This window comes from Balaenoptera acutorostrata, chromosome 7, assembly GCF_949987535.1.
Source record: "Balaenoptera acutorostrata chromosome 7, mBalAcu1.1, whole genome shotgun sequence".
NCBI lineage: Eukaryota > Metazoa > Chordata > Mammalia > Artiodactyla > Balaenopteridae > Balaenoptera > Balaenoptera acutorostrata.
The window spans coordinates 92,033,420-92,052,600 of record NC_080070.1 but is presented as its reverse complement, the minus strand read 5'-3'; the positions used below and the strand labels follow the sequence as shown (position 1 = coordinate 92,052,600).

Genomic DNA, 19,181 nt, shown 5'->3' with positions numbered 1-19,181 from the left:
TACAATGCTGTGTTAGTTTCTGCTGTACAGCAAAGTGAATCAGTTATACGTATACATATATCCACTCCTTTTTAGATTTCCTTCCCATTTAGGTCACCACAGAGCACTGAGTAGGGTTCCCTGTGCTCAATAGTAGGCTCTCATTAGTTATCTATTTTACTTCATACAGTCTTTAACCTTATCTTCCCTTCCTGTTTTTCCTTGTAGCTCTAAGAAACAGGCGTAACTAACCCCTAACCAAAGCTGTTCACAAAAAAGATAATACTTTATTTTCAGATGTGACATATGTAAGACAATGACATCTGGTTCTAAATTCTCACCCTATTTTTGGCCAAATTGCAAATATATTAAATTACATTAAAATATTCATGTATGAGGGTCATCTTGCCAAGATATTTTAAATGATATGCACATAAAATGTAATAATATTTTATTGCAATAATTAACTATAATGGGTACCAAGGTGTTGGATAATTTCCACTGGTGAGATTTCAGCTGATTTCTTAGAATCATGGCCTTTGTAATGTGCTAAATTGAACATTGTCTTTCTTAAAGAAATCTTTCTTCAAACGACATAGAAACAGCTATAATTTTTACTATGTACAATCCATGAAGTCAGAAGAAAATTTGTCAACAAGGTATTTTTTTGTGAGCTTATCCTGAAAGTCACTTAAAAGGGATAGCTGTTCTGGGAAGTTTAGCAAGAGTGTGTCTAGCACTGTTAAGATTGGTATTGTTCTTGACCTGACATACTATTAGCTGGAAGATGCAGCATCTTTATAAAAAGATCTAATTTAATTTGGTTTGTTTTAAGTGACCCGCTAAAGAACAGAGTTAGAACCCTTCAAGAGATTCTTAAAACATAGAATTCTGATTTTTTAGGAAACTAGTTTATCTCAACAGTCTGGGAAATCTCTATAAAAATCCATGAGACAATCGTTCAGGAATAAGTGTATATAGACAGATATTACTCAGAAGCACTGCATGGAAAAAGCATAAAATAAAGAGCAGATAATCCTGTTGTACCAGTCTATTGATATAATTTAATATGCCTCAGTTTTGTTAGGTAAAATGCTACATGTAATTTAAGAACATCTTTGGCAACAGACGGTCAGAAAAATCTCTCATCAAACCAATAGAAAATAAAAATATTCTTCGTCCAAAAAAGTCAAGTTTTTTTTAATATATTTCGACTTCAAAGTGCACAGATGCTGAAGGAGAAAGTGGACTCTACAAAATGAAAAAGTTCTGCAATTCACACTACTTACTACGTGAACATTTGAACCGAAGATAAATGGCACATTCCATTCTTTGAAAAAATCTTTTAATTGCCTTTTGCAAGAATCGTTACGTTTGACTCTGGATGTGTTTCAATACAGTGAGAAAGTTTATACTTTTATACTTTGGCAGACACTCTGAGATCTGAGATATAGGTGGAGATTTATACAAAGCCTCAGCCTCATAGACCAAGTACACCTTATACAGATAATTTTTTAAAAAACAAAGTGGGGGCGAAAAATGAAAACAAAAACCTCAACCTGCCCCAGGAATGTTTTATGATGTTTTCATCTTGATTCTGGGACATAAAATCTTTGTGGAGTAAAAATTTTGTATCCATCTGTTTCTTGAATACATCCAAGTAATCCCATAATCCATCAAAAGGGAATAATAGCTACCTTCACATGAGTCCTGATTTATTGAACTGGTCCTAAAAAGGGTATGCAGCCCTTAACTTTATTACAGTACCAAAATATTTGCTTTGCTGACAGCAAATGCTTGGACCCATTGCAAATAGTAAATGTTCTAAAGAGAATACATTAAAAGTCAAATAAATTTGCTTGTAAAGAACATAAAATTCCAGTAAGGAACTACAGCATTTAACAATCTGAAATTGGCAGCTCCTTTCAAGCCAAATTATTATGATTACTTTGATGAAAAAGGTCATAGCTATCTAATAGCCAAAATAAAAGGTAAGCATTAAAGTGGAACACATCATTTTAAAAAATCATTTAATGTGAAAATCTTCAATTTTAGGTTTTTTTACATGCCACTTTAAACTGAAAACAGTCATTTAGTTACCTTAAACAGCCAAATCAATTAAACTAGAGATACTCAGATTATGCTCTGCAAATCTAGCTCAAGGAAAGCACAGAAATAGAGGGTGTTTAGACACATTAAAACAGTTTGAAGAAGTAATGTTATGACTACTGAATCTAATTATTTAAAAACAAAGGTTCATATCTTTTTAAATTTCATTTTTCTACTAACTGACTTTCATTGTAGTATTCTACAAAAATATACATTTGCAATGAATATGAAATTTACAAAAAATAAACTCTGTTCCTTTAGGACAGTTAGTGTGAAAAGCACTGAATTAGATAGACAATTACTCTGGCCAGAATCCCCTGGTGTTAGCAAATTAATTAGTGCTAGAGGTATAACAAGATAAATCCTGAACAAATCAGACAATCAGCTGTACTTCCAAAATGAAAAGACTAGGTATGCATAGTGCAGAGCAAGGGAGCATCTGTATGCAAGAAAAGAGGGGCCTTTTTTTAGGTAAACTTACTGAGTACCCAGTACTTAGGTATTGTGAAGAAGCATCTTTCAAAGCATCTGCTTTGAAAAGCAGAAGTCATATCATAACTATTCACCAAAATCCAGTCAGTGAAGAGGAGAAATCACATATGGATGTTTTCAGTTACATATGAACATTCCTGCATTAATACTTTATAACTGAGGCATTAGCTAGAGAACATGACCAGTCCATAAAGATACATATAAGCAAAAATAGATGCTGGTTAGGATTTTACAGAATCACTAGTTTATACAGGCAGGGAAATGCACACAATTTAAGGAGAGACCCAAGATTTCACGAAGTATATACCTTAATTTAGAGTTAACTTAATCCTTTACATTTCAAAAGAGCTATCTTACAATTTTTCTACATATTTATTAACAATAATTGTGTAAACTGGCTTAAACCATACTACAGAGAATTCTTTTCTTTGTAGAGGGGGGAACGTTCAGCTAACTAATTATGACAACACTAGTAATAAGTAGTTAATGAACTTTTGGGACTGACTTTCCTGACTCCTGACAGGCTGGATCAGCACCCATGTGGCAAACCACAGTTTGCCTGCGGCAAAAAGGGTGAGTCATCTGACTGCTTCCAAGGATCTCCAAAGTTTGTGAACATCTAAAGTCAAAAGGAGTGAGTATTCCCATTTTCTAGTTTTTGGTGTCTTTATGATGGGTGTCTAATAATAAAACCCAAGGGAGGAAGAATTCTAAGATGGCGCCCATGCATCATCTACTCTACTGGAGTGGGGGTGGGACCTGGGGTCAGGAAGAGTTGTCACTCCCATGACTGTTATGTTATACGACTAAGGTGAAGGGATTCTGTAGATGTAAGTAAGATCCCAAATCACTTGATTCTGAGTTAAAAGAAAGATTATCACAGATGGTCTAACTTAACTAATTGAAGGTCCTTAAAAGAGGGACTGGGCCCCCCTTCTGAAAAGAGAGATCTTCCTGCTGGCCTTGAAAGAGTAAACTGCCATGTTGTGAGAAGACCTTTGAGAGGGCCATGTGGGAAGGAAGTGAGCGGCCTTTAGGAGCCGAGAATAAACAGGAAAGGAAGGGGAGGTAGTCCTACAACCACAAATAAGTGTCCACAATCACCAAAGCTTGAAAGAGGAGCAGAAAAGTAGCCCTGGAAAGGAACACAGGCCAGTCAACACCTCACTGCAACCTTATGAGACTTTGAGGAAAGGAACCTGCGAAGCCCTGGCTGGACTCGTCACCGTGGAAACTGTGAGAAAAGAAATGTCCATTGTTTGAAACAATTGAGTTTGTGGCAATACATTACACAGTGTAGAAAACACCAAACTAAAATAAATAAGTGAGTCTAGATTACTGAATTCATTTTCTCTCTCAGTCTTCATATAAGATGCATTTATGAAGATTCTGTCTGATTTGTTTCATTCACTGTACTTTAAACCAGTGGTCACGGTCAGTCTTCAATCTCTTTCGTTTAGTCTGATTCACATCGTTTTTGCATAAATCTTAAGGATTTAGCTGTTTCTCTAACTTCTCTCATTTAGGAATTTCCTTACTAGGAGGAAAGCTAATTAACTGGGCAGAAGGAAAGGTCATACTTAGTGTGATTCTGCACACACACCTCTTCCAAACTTTAAGACGCATAATGAGCCCTAATATTAATTCTCCTTGAAAAAGTATTTTAAACGGTACAATATAATTGATTTATACTCTTCTAAAAACACTTCATAATATTCATTTATTCCTTGGGTAAGATAGGATTGTGTGTTTTTTGCTCATCTTAAAAGAAAAAGAAAGCACCATTCTATGTTACACAAGTATCACTATTATTGCCGATATTTTAAAGTTACCATTTGCAGACAGTTTGCAACAAGTACTAGAAATATACTGTCAAATGAGAACATCTAGGGCCTATTTCACAGAATCAAGATCTCACATGACAATAGGCCACTAACATTATTTCTCTGCACACAAGAATGCAAGGTCAATGACTTCCTTATATATTTCTTAACGGGCCCTTCAAACAGACAAAGAAAGGAGTCTGGTACCATACCATGCTTGAGTACAACTGGGGAGAGCACAGAGTATTAAAAAGGGAGGAAAACATCAAACTTCAGCACTTTGGCTTTCAGAAAGATTGTGAGAGAGAAAACTAAAATGTGAGGGCTGGGGGTGGGACCTTTTCAGTGGCATCCTCAAAGGCAGTGGAGTACTCGGGTACCAAGAAACATCTCCTTTATGCTCAACAGACACGTGACAACTAAGACCTAGTTGTTAGGAAACGGTTGGGCAGTGAGCAATTATAGAAGGTGCTAAAGCCAGGAATTGTTCCTCACAAGATGTTACCTAGGTAGGTCCCACACCTAGTTAGTGGTGGAGGCAAACCGGAACTCAAGTCACCTGACTCCACCAAATTCTCCTGCTTCTAATCAAATTATATTTATCCAGTACTTTCTATGTGCCGTGCTTCGTATGAATTAACATTCTTAATTCTCACAACAACCTGATGAAGTTTTAGCAATGAAAGAATTAACTTGTTCAAGTTACCCAGCTAACAAATGATAGAACTGAGCTTGGAACCCACATTATTAACCAACCAGGCAAATTCCAAGAGGGAATTAAGCCCTAATGTTCAAAACCATCCATTATTAAGTTCTCCTCTATGCCTCTAGAATGGCACTAGCCATGAACCGTTTTTCAGAGAACTGAAAAAATCGTAACTCAAACCATTATCTGTGTTCTGTGGTTCAGATGACGAAACTTGGAAAGGCTGCAACCACACCATAAATGGTCACTTTTTAGAATTTAGAAGTACTCGATAGTCACCTACAGGAACGCAGCTTCACTGACACTCAGCATGGAACCAACATCTAATATTCATACATTACGTGCGTGTGTATATGTGTATATATATATACACACACATATATTTAGTTATAGTTATACAGTTATATATATATATATAAATAATGTGTTTGCTTGTAATTAAGGTGGGGGTACAGAAACATAAAAATGAAATTGAAAAACAGATACTGAGCAGCCTATTGAACTCAGGTTTTAGATCCCTGTGTCTATTATAAAAGCAGACTCTCAGGGGCAAATCTACTTCACTTATGGAAAACAACAGAAGGGGTAGGACCAAATCCAAAGCTTGCAACCCTCAAACTGCCCCTCTGTCACGGTCATTTACACCCAGGGACTCAGCTGGCGTTTAGACACCACACAGACAGGTTGTGTCACCTCTGATAATTTAAGGAGATGAATGACCTCATCTAATTATCAGGCATGGTTTGCACTGTGATGAGTTGCCATTCCCCTATGTTTATTTATCACCATCGGGTATTAATATAAATTTTAAACAATTACTCACCAGCCGACCTTAACACCATGTATCAAACCCCCTGGGAACTGAGCTACACATGCACAATACAATTTCACCTCATGAAAATTAATTCGATTTTCTACATTTATATCGACAGGAAAAATCAGGTGTTTTGAGAGACAACCAAGCATTCTACATGTTTAATTTAGAGCAATCTGCACACACCCCATTGTGCCCATCCTCCTGAGGCTTCACATGGCCCATTTGTTTGTCTCTCCTAACATTTTCACAGATGCAAATTTAAGTCAATTCTAATGTAATGTTATGGCAAAGAAGAGTTGGTATTTTTAAAGTGACAGACGTCATAAGAATTTTACATTCCTTTCCGTGGCAAATGTCAAAATGACTGCCATAAAAAGGCAGGTTCCTGGCACTTGAAAACTTGCTGCTTCAATGGTTACCATCAAGTTGTACTCATTAGTCATTGGTATTAATGTAAAGTTTCATCTAAAACATCTCTTCCCTCCACGAATCAATTAAAAATGTGCAGCAGAAATTTCATTTAACTGTTTTATTTCTACCAATAAGAGAACAGTGTTTGTGAAAGGCTAAACTCCATTTATATTATAAAGTGAAGGAGTGGGGTTCAGTGAGTGTAACTAATCATCAAGTGGATGAGTCAAACGAAAATTGGCCTTTTTCAGTATGCTCTTGGCAGATTTTTTTTCTGACTTCTGTGTTCATTACTAAAAATGCAACTGGTCTCAATTTTACTATTCTGTGCTCGCTCAATTTGCAGGGTTGTCTGAAATCATTTCTATAAACATCATGGATAGATTGCTTTATTCACTTGCAAATGTTCTGTCTTGAAGCTGAAAACTTCCATCTTTGACAATGAGAGGTTATCAGTGGCAAAGTTGTGACTTTTAAAAATAGACTCAATCTCCTGTGGCACAGATCTCATACAACAGGGGCTGGCTGAAATGTCAAGACGAAGCACATCAAATCCTTTGTGGTCCTGTTTTCTTCGTGGTCCCTTTTAAGATACAGGTTGTGTCCTGAACCTAGAGACAGAACACTTCACTCACTCTAGTCCACTGCATCTCTTTTCATTTCCTCTTTATGATTAAAGGCTACACAACTTTTTAAGAAGAAACATTTTTAAGGCCTGCTAAGCATCCCTTTTCCCATTCATTTCAGGTTTTTCTGAATGAAAACAACAGACCAAATGATATGTTAGCACAATAATCTAGCTCACTAACCCTTAGTCATCAATTCATGATCCCTTGAAGGCAGAGAAATCTCACGTGGTACAAATAATAAAGCCTGGCCATTAAACAGTCCTTCAAGATTCCCCATGCATCCTCTCACTTGATCCCCATGATATAATACTGTGATTCAGGATTAGGTTAATATTACCCTTGTTCTGCAGATGGAGAAGTTGGACTTAGTGTTAATTCTGCTCTACTGTACACTGACTCCTTTACCCTCTTGGCCTCATTGCTAGAATATGCAGCCAGCCACAACTGGAACAGGTAAGATAATGGGTGCAAAGAAATCCAGGCTCCTGCCATGTAAGGGCAGCAAAGTACAGCAGCTAAGTGTAGGACTCTAGAATCAACCTGCTTGGGGTCAAATTTTTTTCCTAAAAAAACTCAGAAAAGTCCTTCATACTCAAAACTTAACCTTCCTCATCTATAAATCAGGGATAATACTTATCTTAAGGGACTGACTTAAAGGTTGGATGGATTAAAAAAACATGCAGAGTATTAATTCACAGTGCCTCACATTCAGGAGCTCAAATATGTTAGAAAGCAATATAACAATCATTGAAAGATAGCTGTAATTATTAGTGTCCAGACTTTCTGTGGGTAGAGACATCAAAATTAGCTCAAGCAAACTGTGAATAACTATGGAAGAGAAAAAAGAGCAGTCACAAAATGGAAATAAATATCCGCCCTAACTCTCCTCATCTCTTGTTACAGACCACAAGGGTGGTTTTTCCACACTGCACTGGGACCAATGAGATCAAGACTGATTCTTAGATCCACGGCATTTGCAATCCTAACCGTTCATTCAGTCATCTTGGAAACTCAGGGAACTGCTGTGATGGCAGCTGCCAGTGATTTTCAGACCTTCAGGAGACCTGAGATGCCTCTGTAAGGGTTGACCAGGGACATGCTTTGCAGGAATATTTGTCAGTGGTTTGTTGTCTTATTAAATTCATTATATTGTTTGGGTTTTTTTTTACAAGGATCTGTTTCAATTCAATTTCTGCCCTCTGCTAAAGAACGGACATGGGGTTTGGGCAGGTGGGGGTGGGGGAGAAGCACGGACAAAGTAGGGCCATAAGCCACCCCTATCTGCCAAAAACTTAATAAGTGAATAAGGCTAAATTGCCAAAATCAAGAACTATTTGTTCTTTTTTTGTTTTCTTTTGCTTGATATTCCTGTAACATCTATCATAAGCACATACACTTATTAAATCTAATGACATTTTGCAAAACTCCATGGGTCTTCAAGATGACAATGTCTATTTTAAAAAAAGAAAGAAAAGAGAAATAAAGACAAAAGAGAACCAAACGTTGCTGTGTCCAAAGGAAATATAGTGATGTACTAGAGCCTTGTTACTTACTACCAAATAAAGAAAAATCTTGGTCTGTACATCTCAAAATGTGAACGTTACTAATGTGCATTTATTACATTTCTGAATCATGTCATTCCTTCTTGAGCATGGAATATATAATTTGGAACATTCCTCCAAAAACATCTCCAGTAAATTAAAAGTGTATCTATCCTATATTCCAACCATCTGCTTTAATTCTCAAGGCTGTTTCATATTTCAAAAGTTACTTTGTAAGACCGTGTTTTTCGTCTTGATCCCTTCTTCAGCTGCCTCGGTCAGAACGTTCACCCATCAATCGTGGCCTCTCTCATCCCTTTCATCTCTCTGCCATTTGGTCTTCTCTCTCTGATATGCTCAAATCTCCCCTCTGGTAACACTTATTTAGTTGCCTCTACAACCTCCCCCGCCCCCCAGGAACCTTTTTCTAAGAATTGCTTCTTCCTCTATCCATGGTACTAGCAACTGGCCTGTTGCAGTGCAATACCTCTTAATGAGATTGGACCAGGGTATGAGAAGTGACCCAAGCTTAGGCAACCAAAATCCTTTTTCCAAATCCCATCTCCTGGTCTCAAATGAATGAGCTACAGATGGTCATCTGGTCCATATTCAGATTACCAACATATCTTTCTTTAGCAGGCTATGTTTTGGACTAGGATTCTAGTCTCAAACTGTTTGAAAGCTTCAATAGGGAAAATGTAAACCTTCACAGGCGTTCAACAACATGAGCGTCAGGAAGCAGATAAAGTCAATTTGCAAGGACAGAGAAGAATAAGGAGTCAAACAAAGAAAACCAGAGGCTAGAGCAAGAGACGATCCTAATAAAAGCTCCACCCCTTTCTGCAGGTGTTGGTACATCCTTCACCTTAACTCCCATGACTGATCATCCAGCTCCAACTACCACTGAAAAATATTTCCCTTTTTGGTTCAAGATAGTCCTATGGTTTTCTACTATCTGAGATCCCAAATGGCCTATTAAAACTCCTATTCTCTAAGCAAAACAAAAGAACGCCAAATCCCTTACACTATCTGCCTCTGAACTTGCCACGCTCTCCCTTTCCTCACATTGTCAAGTTCCTTTAAAGAACAATCTGCACTTGCTGCCTTCATATTCTCACCTGCTACCAACTCTTCAAGGCAAGGAAACCATGCTTGCATCCAAAACATTCTACTGAAACTGCTGTCACATCAGCAACGACCTGGTGATTTCCTTAAAGGGCTCATCTTATCCGACCTCTCTGCAATATGAAGGATCAAGACTCTTCTTTTGAAACTCACAGTGCCTATCATAATAGATACTAAATAGATATTTGCTAAATGAATGAATGGACCCATTTTCTGGCTTCAAAGTTACTCAATTCGCCTCCAAATCTGCTTCAGATATGTATTTCCAATGGCCTAATAGTCATCTATAGAGACACCACAAACTCAAAATGTCCAACAGTGAGCATGTTACTTTCACCCCACCACCAACTTGCTATTCCTCCTCTGTGTCTAGTCTAGGAAGTTCAGTATAACATGATCTACCTGTTAAAGAGCCTGGAGCCATCTCCAACACTTCTCTCTTCCTGATTCCCCCAATCCCATAACCAATAGCACCTGAATATTTACCTCTACAATATGTTTCATCCCTGCTTTGCCTTCCCATTGCCACTATTCTCTTTAGACCTTGGGCATCTCTCACTCTGGGATGCTGCAAGAGTCTACTAACTGCTCCCATTGTCCCTGCTTAGAATATTGTCTCTTTAATCCATTTTCTACATACTATGATTCAAAACCTATTAATTTCATTTTTAATTAAATAAAAGTCTTAGGATGAGAGCCAAATTTGAGTACCCAGAGCTGGGCTACCACAAATGTCCATGTGTTGTGAACAATGCCCGACTCCCCTTTGGGTCAGGTAGGAAGAGAGCTCTGATGCAAAAATTGTATAACCTAGACTCAGACTCACGGTTCAGTCCCACCAACATCTCTTCCCACCCAGGAGTTCTATGCCTGACATGAAACAGCCCAGGCGTATTTCTTCACCACGTTATGTGCTTTTCCTCCATCATGCATTGCCAGATTCCACTGCTTCACAATCAGCCTGGAGTTGGGAATGTCTTCCTTGGGGACTCTCTTCCTCAATGTGGATTCTCAGCATGTAGTTCAGTGCACTACATAATTTGCTCTGAATAATAATAATTGCATTAATCATTGAATTAAATTACATTTGATGCTAAAAATCTTTGAAACAGGAGACATTAAAAGAGACAGCATAAATCAAAACTATTTTTAAAAAGAGGTACTATGTACTTAGAGGTCTAAATAGTCTTCAGTGTACTACCTAGAAGCCTAGAACCTGCAAGCTATTTCATTTCTTATAATCTAAGGGATGGAATTTACTAATGGAATTTCTTTCTTGATTATTAGCATTTAAGGTTTTAATAAAGTGTTATACTAATATTTCTTATCCAATGAACCATTTTCCCAGAGTTATATAAAAAATAAGAATGCTTAATTGCTTCTATTTTTTGAGCTCTAGACAATTTTACTGTCTTTGGTTTCTAAGGTGAATTTCCATATATGAATATTTAGGTCTCTAAAAACAATTATGTGCAGTAAACAGCATTTCCAGGATAACCGAGCTCACATGGAAAATGGGAAAAAAGAAGAAAATAAAATAAAGCAAAACAAAACAAAATAAAATAAAATAACTAACTGCCAACCTTTAGCATCTTTAATGTAACTTTGCACCTCGCAAATCTGAGGGCTCCTTTGCTCCACTGACACACGCATCATTCCTCACAGCATCTCCACCATAACGCCTCTTTTTTTTTTTTTTAATAAATTTATTTATTTATTTGTTTATTTTTGCCTACGTTGGGTCTTTGTTGCGGTGTGCAGGCTTGTCATTGCGGTGTCTTCTCTTGTTGGAGAGCTCAGGATCTAGGTGCGTGGGCTTCAGTAGTTGTGGCATGTGGGCTCTAGAGCGCGGGCTCAGTAGATGTGGCGCATGGGCTTAGCTGCTCCGCGACATGTGGGATCTTCCCGGACCAGGGCTCGAACCCGTGTCCCCTGCACTGCCAGGTGGATTCTTAACCACTGCGCCACCAGGGAAGTCCCACCGCCACAACACCTCTTGATTATTTTTTTAAAACAGATTTTCCCAGTGTGCATAAGCTCATTTATTTTACTGAGCCATTCCTCCTCTGACCCTCAAAATGAAACATCATTAATGTCTAACCATCCCTTTATATAGCCTGACAGAGGACAATCTCAACAGCTCACTTCACTCTTTCCCCAATTATCCCCACAGTATGTGGGCAAATGTCAAAGGAACAACAGTCTAGGCCGTTTGACAATTTTGGTGAAAGTGTTGATAACGTATTACAGATTTATCTATGCATCAAAATCCCTCAACAATTTCCCTATAGAGAGAAAAATCTAGTAGTAAGAGGTCCCCGAAACAGTGAGTGAAGATTCAAGTGCAAAGGACCCAAAATTGAGGTCTGGCACAGGTAACCTGATGGAAAACAAACCAAAACTTTTTCTCCATTTGACGTGATGTTATGTACAAATAATAATAAACTATGACGAATAGTAATTGTGTGTGTGTGTGTGTGTGTGTGTGTGTGTGTGTGTGTGTGTGTAAGAAAGAGAAAGAGAAGAATTAGTAATTAATTATTTGAATGAAAGAATTCAGGAATTATTTTTCAAAATTTGCCAGGAGACTACTGTAATAAATTTTTAATTACTCAAGGAAAAGAACTTCAGATAAACAGTAGGATTATCCCCAAATCTGAATCATTTTAAATGGGCAACACCATTATTTCATCATTTCTAGTTTAAGTTGTTCTTCCATTTATGATATAGAATTTAAAATGTATCCGAATTTTTTTAATCCAGCATAAGCATATGGTTAAAAAAAAAAAAAAAAAAAACCAGCAGAAGCAAATGTTAAAATAACATTTAGCCAGAAATATCCCACATTCATATTCAAAGAGAACTTTAAATATTGCTTCATATGTAACAGCCTGATTCTGTATTATTGAAATTAACTATAAAAGTGTGCCAGTTTGTTGAGGCCACAATGTCAATCTTTTCCTTGTTTATAATCTTGTTAGAATCTATATAAATGGTAAATTTTAAAGGAGCAATGGAATTGAATTACCACAAATTAGATAAAGCCTATAAGAAAGAAAAACCTAAAAGTTTAGGTTTTACAAACAAAATTTTAAAACCTGTGCACGTTTATCCTTGAATCCTAAAACATGGTGCGTCAAATGTTTAATTCTTAAAAATTTCAAAGTATCCCATATCTAAATAGCAGAAATAAAATTGCTTAGTATGCAAGGACCTTTTAATAAGAGCCCAACACTTCAAGTGCAATAGTCCCTTCCTCATATTTGTTTTGCTTAACAGACTGCAAGCCTATCTTTAGAACCACGTTTCTGTTGTTACTCATCAATTATGTTAATAACTTGTCCAACAGGACCTGAACATTTTCAATAGTTCATCTGATTCTCTTGAAAAAAATTATTCTTAAATGCTGGTGTTATAAAAATATTCTGAATGAGATTTACTCCCCATAAACAGTTGTGGATTGGCAGAGAGCTTTCAGCATGCATCTTTGTTAATAACCTTACCTTACTCAGGTTCTTCTACCCTAGCAAAACACCTGAAGAAGTTTAAAAATAAATACGTGTGTGTACACTTATATATATAGAAAGATATAGATAGACACATAAAATATTATCTATTAAATAGAGTACTACAGTAAGTTAAATTAGACAAATTATATAATGATGCAATGTTAACATATTCTGGACCCTCAAGGAAAAGGTGGTAAGTACTATATTTTCACAAAGTACTATCACTTTCATCTCAATTAACACTGAAGTCAATCACTTTTTTTCCTTAAACTCTGTAAACAATATGACACAATAATTTCCAGGTTTTGTGCATACAGAAGAAAACACGAACCATGTGTAAGCTACGTGGTTGACTATCTCGGTGCAGTTCCAAGTTTATTGGAAAGCAACCATATGAAAGCTTAGGGAACAGTTGTGGTACTATGCATAAATAGTCCAGGAAAAGAAAGACTGGCTCACACAGTGTGACACAGCGCCTGATACATACCATATGCCTTAGGTAAGTGTGTAATAGATGTAATACAACAGAGGTCACTCCCCATGGTAAGCAGCTTACATACTTTTTGAAATACTGGGATAGACATCTCTTTTATTACAAATGATGGAAGGCTGTCACTTTAATAACAATAAAATGTTACTCTTCAGAAATACTGAAACAAATTCTGATTTTTTTTTTCCAAACTTCCATCTAAGTATGCTCATAACAGAGTTGATTATGTCCACACATGGAAGACACTGAAAGAAATCAACAAACTGGACAATATGCCTAAAATATTTCACTTTAACCATTTAAATCCCCACTTTTTAGGTTATAAGTAGTTTGACGACACATATTAGGTACAAGATGTGAATTCAGAAGAACAGATTATTTTCTTGAATATTTGCATCTGTATTGAAAAATAAAAAGAACAGAAATTTCTGTGCATGTGTTGAATATAGAAATACTCCAGAGAACACATTAATTTAAATAATACAGTTTGTTATGGGCACGGTTTTTGGTATTATTTTTTAAATTCCTAAATGCATTGTCATTTCTTATGACTATATACTTCTAAATGTAAACAGTAAATTTGAATACATAATTTCCACGTGTTATTTATGTTTCTGCAAAACGTCACCGTGTGTAAGCCCTAGAAGGAAGAGCATTTTATGATGTTATTTTTATCAATGTTGGAGAAGTATTGGAAAGGCATCTACAAAGCAAGGTCTCTATGAAGAAACAGAGTGGTAAAGTTTTTACCTATTTTCAAAATGAAAAACTTGCGATAGAATCTGATTTTATATGTATTTATTAAAATTAAATTGGTGAAAGCCATAGGAAAATAAAAAAGGCACATTTTATTTCCTTTTATAGACCATAATAAGCTTAGATTCTTGTACCTTCCCAAAAATGTTTTTTTAGACTATATCCATTTCAGTCTGCCTAATGCTCATGCAAAATGCCTATCCAAACAGCTACCCATATAACCATGTATAAACATTACTAAATTTAATATCATGTTATTACTTGTCTAGAAAAATATATCTACTGTTGCATATTTTAAATGTATACCTGTGGAATAATAAATGTTGTCATGTAGTTAAGCTGATGAAAACTAATCAAAGATCTAAGAAAAGGATTTATTAATGTTCACTGTTTTTAGGTTTTATTTCACATATAATACTGTATCTCATAATTTATCATAAGGCACATTTCCTTCTCTATGTTGTATGTGAATAGAAATTGCTAAGCCCAAATGAGAATAATTATGTCACTTCTAACAAATGAAAAAGATATCCATTCCAAAGTTATGACATAGAGAATTTATTTTCTGTAGACTTTATATGTAAATTTGTCTAATAATAGAAAAATATTTATATCCTAAGCAGTCAAACTCCAAAGTACTATTCTTTTATGAGATTTATGCTTATTTCCTGTAGATACCAGTAATTCTTACTAATATATTTATCCTATTATATAGTTTAAATATATTAAAATTCCCATATACCAAAGGGCTCCCAGCCAATTATTCTGGACTGATTGGCATTTTGATATGACTGAGATAAAAGTTTAACATGAATAGTAGTTATAACTATGTGCTTTTTTTAAAAAACTGGATTTGTAAATAGATTCTAAAATTAGGAGTGACAGATTTAAATTAACATTACAATACTGGCTACCATACTTATTATCCTGAGTTTTAAAATAGAAGTGTTTTCACATATGTGCCAAGAAATTATTTCTAAAGCAAGGGAGAATTCCCTTTAGAAAACGACATTTTAAACTATCAATATAACATGTGCATACTATAACATGAAAATGATGTACTTTCCACTCATATACAAACCAATATGCACTAGGTGTCTGCTACCAGATGGCATACTTATGTTTCACACCTTATTGAAACAATCATTGCCAAAAGAAAAACCTAACCTAGCAAAAGAATTGTATCAAAATTCCTTCCTTTGGAAAAAAAACCCCAGTTTTTTTAATGTTACCTCTTAGAACAGTTTAACTACTATTTTAATTCAGAATATGCTACATGAGAATGTATGTTAAACCAGAGAAAATTAAAGAAAATATTTAGAAAGGTAATTATGTTTTATTATAATAATGCTTAAGCCCTTAATATTATTGTAAACATACTAAAAAAACAAAAACAAAAACCTTTGTATTACTAATTCTAATTCAGGTCCCACTCCCATGAGTGCATAATAAATTTTATACTGTGTTGGTGGCATATTCTTCCTCTTCTGATGATAAAAACTTCTTACATTACTTTTCCTGGGAAAAATAAAATGATCAAAAAACCAAAAGAATTTACTAATGATTTCCAGAGAAATGTATATATAGAAGCACAATAATTTGCTTTTAGTGACACTATAATCTTTGTACTGAGTTTTTAATGAACTTGGAATTTTTCCCAAAGATTTGAGATTTATCCTGATAAATTCTCTGTATCAACTCTTTTCTTGCAAGAAAAGTAAACAGCACCACATCTTAATAAAATTAATGCTGTATTTTTTTTTAATTTCATAAAGTTTACTCAGAAATACAACATGAAGTATAAATGCCAACTCTCATTTCTCCTTTCCTCAGAAGGTTACCAACTTTTCAAAAAAATGAAGATGCAGAAGCCTTACAAAAACATTGCCAATATTTCCTAAAAGAGACTGACTTAGCTCTACAAAATCTTTTATTAAGCTCTTTTTTACAAAATAATTAGTGTGTCATATTATTTGAAAATATCTTAAATTTTCATTGTTAAAAAATAAATTTCAAAGCCTTTCAAAGAAAAGAAACTGTGGCTTCCTAAGTCCTATTTTTGCCCACTATTTATTTTCTTTCTTGTCTTTAGTGAATTTCTGACCATGAAAATTGAGCTATTTTAATGTTAGGAAAACATTTATTACAGATGTCCTTCTTACAACAAGGATTCTTTTATTAATATTTTAGCATGGTCTGTTCAGGAATAAAAGGTTGTATTTTGTAGTATCTTAAAAAATCATAGTTTTTCCTAATGGTGTGATGAAGCATTCCGTCCAAATGAGAGAAATATTGATAAATTGTCAGTTAAAAATAACACTTTAAAAATGTGTAAACTGAACACATTGACTGCTTTAAAGCACCACTTCTTTGACACAAAATGCAAGCGACTCGCTTGAGTTCTAGCTTTACAGGCCAAGCTACAAAGAGACTAAAGAAACAAATATATAGAAGTGTAATTTCTTAATAAGAGTGAATAATTTTGAAGCATCTTCAGTGTAATTCTTACTCTTTTCATGTTTCAAAATATCCGCTTGGAACATCCTGCCAATTACAGGAAGATCTACAGATGGCATTTACCCTTGTGCTTCATAACAAAAAGGATCTGCAATCATTTTTATGGAAGATTATCTAAAAAGGTACATGACTGTAAATCAATGACAAAAATATTAGACACACCCCTTCGCCGGGTTAGAATGTGCATCCTTCGGATTCTTGCACTGACACCTAATGTAATAAATACTTTAAGCTGAACCTTAAATAATAGCTGCAGGATTTCAACTGGTAAAGATTCACGGTTAGTATCCACCACAAACTCCGGTATTCAGCACTCAGCCAACAAAGGACAGCAAATAATTCCCAATAGCAAAAATACCGGGAAGGCTACCTTGGGCTTTGTTTTTGTTATGTAAAATTCATTAAAGTGACTCATCCACTTACGATTGCCTACTCTTAGAAGCTTTAAAGTAGCTTCAAGAACCAAAAAAAAAAAAAATGCTTTCCCAGACCTGATAGGCTATTCCGCGCATTTAAAAATATGTGTATATTTTTATGTGCCACTGACTTTGTCTTTTTTCCAGCCTAAAAGAGAATTATTATTTTTCATTCCCTTCCTGCCCTGTGACTATACAGCTACCTTCAAACACTCTATTTCCAGAACAGCAGCGAGGTTTTTTTAAGCTATTTTAGAAATGGTAAAAATAAGAGAAAATTGCAGGAGACTCTGGAAACAGTCCCTCCCCCAAAGAATAGGTTCTATCCATTCTAAGAACAGGAACCGCGTGTCCGTCGGCACTTAAATGTTTCAAATAGAGGGTGAGGGAGGTTGGGTGGCACGGTCCCGGTACCTGCGAGTCCCTGGGGGAACAGCACCTCTACCGCGTGAAGCGAGCACTCCTGTCATCAGGAAGGCTGTCGAGCGCGCCCAGTAATTTGGGCTTCAAACGAGTTTGTATACCACAGCAATTAGCATCCCAGAGGCCAAGTGCGGGGAAAGTGCGGGAAAAGTCCACGCTACCCTGGCCAGCCTGCAATTACGTATGTGCAAAATACCCAACCCAAACACAACTTTTTATAGGACTGGGTTTGATGAGAGCGGGTATCTGGCTGGAAACTTTTCCCACAGTACAGCTAAACTCTTTTAAGTCCAAGGAATCCTTTTAGAGATGGGCTGAGGCGCCGCGAGTCGTCGGCGGACGTTTCCCAGGACAGCCCGGCCCCGCCGAGGCTCCCGAGACGCGGGTTCCGTGCGCATTCCGGCGGCGAGCAGCGCGCACCTCCCGCTCGGCCTCTCCAGATCCAAGTCGGGCTCACTCCCCACCCCCACGGGCAGAGAAGCCCCTCAACTCGGGAATGGAGCCCGCGCCGGGCTTCCGCGGCACCCCTCGGCCCGCACTCCCCGCCCTGCCCGGTCACTTACGTGACGGCCGAAGGGAACGGCTCCTCAGACGAGGGGCTGATCAGCAAAGATTGGAAAAGTGTCAGAGTCAAGGCCAGCAGGCAGCCAGCAGCCATCTTCGCGATCGAAGATCAATCTCGCCTCCCTTCCCAGCCTGGGGAAGGACCGGTGCTGGAAACCGCGGGAGGAGGAGAAGGAGCACGGTCAGCCCAGACCGCGGACGTCTGAGGGCTGGCGCGCCCAGGGCCGGGGCCGGGACGCGGGCTCGCGCCGGGGGCTGCAGGGGCGAAGCCCGGCGCGGGGGGAAGGGGCGGCGGCGGGCGGACCCACTAGCGCGCTTCGGCTGCTCGGCGCCGCGGCTGTCTCGCCGCCGCCATCAAGGGCGACTTTGGAAACAGACCTGGGCAAGCCCGCCTGCGCTCGCGCTCTCGCTCCCTCTCGGTTTCCTCCTTGATTTATTCCCGCGATTGCCGTGGAGAAGGCGGGGGCGGAGGCGGGGGCGGAGAAGGGGTGACGGCACTGGGGAGGGGTGGGGTGGCTGCAGGAATGGGGGAATGGCAGACGGAGAGACTTGTGGCAGAGAGAGAGAGAGAGAGAGAAAGGCTCCGTCTGGCTTCTCCGGGCAAGTCGGAGGGAGGCGGCTGGGGGTGGGCAGGGGGAGGGCTGGGCGTCAGAGCAGTCGGGCGGAGACGGGCCGGAGCAGCCCTCCATACAAGGGAGAAAGGAACTCCCAAAGTCGGCGCCGGCTTGCCCCAGCCGCCCGGCGCGCAGAGGGGGAGCGGAGCCGGCCCCGCGGGGCTCCCCGGGGACCGCCAGCCGCCCGCCGGGTATCCACAGGCTGCAGAGGCTCCGGCCGAGCACTTGGCTCGTGGCTTTGGGGGTTATTTTTACCCAGG

At 37.9% G+C, this 19,181-nt stretch overlaps 1 protein-coding gene across 7 annotated transcripts in view; it reads right to left on the bottom strand.

Annotated features, from left to right (window-relative positions):
• The window catches only part of CACNA2D1 (calcium voltage-gated channel auxiliary subunit alpha2delta 1), a 501,522-nt gene extending 482,637 nt beyond the window's left edge, over window positions 1–18,885 (bottom strand). For 5 of the 7 annotated variants that reach the window (XM_007178942.2, XM_007178943.2, XM_007178944.2 and 2 more), the window contains exon 1: window positions 18,307–18,884. In XM_007178942.2, coding sequence (XP_007179004.2) covers window positions 18,307–18,401 — 95 coding nt within the window. In that variant the 5' untranslated portion in view covers window positions 18,402–18,884. Of the gene's footprint in view, window positions 1–18,306 lie in introns of all 7 variants that reach the window. The other 2 variants (XM_057549676.1, XM_007178947.2) reach the window with 2 other exon arrangements.
• Between the last annotated feature and the right edge of the window lie 296 nt (window positions 18,886–19,181).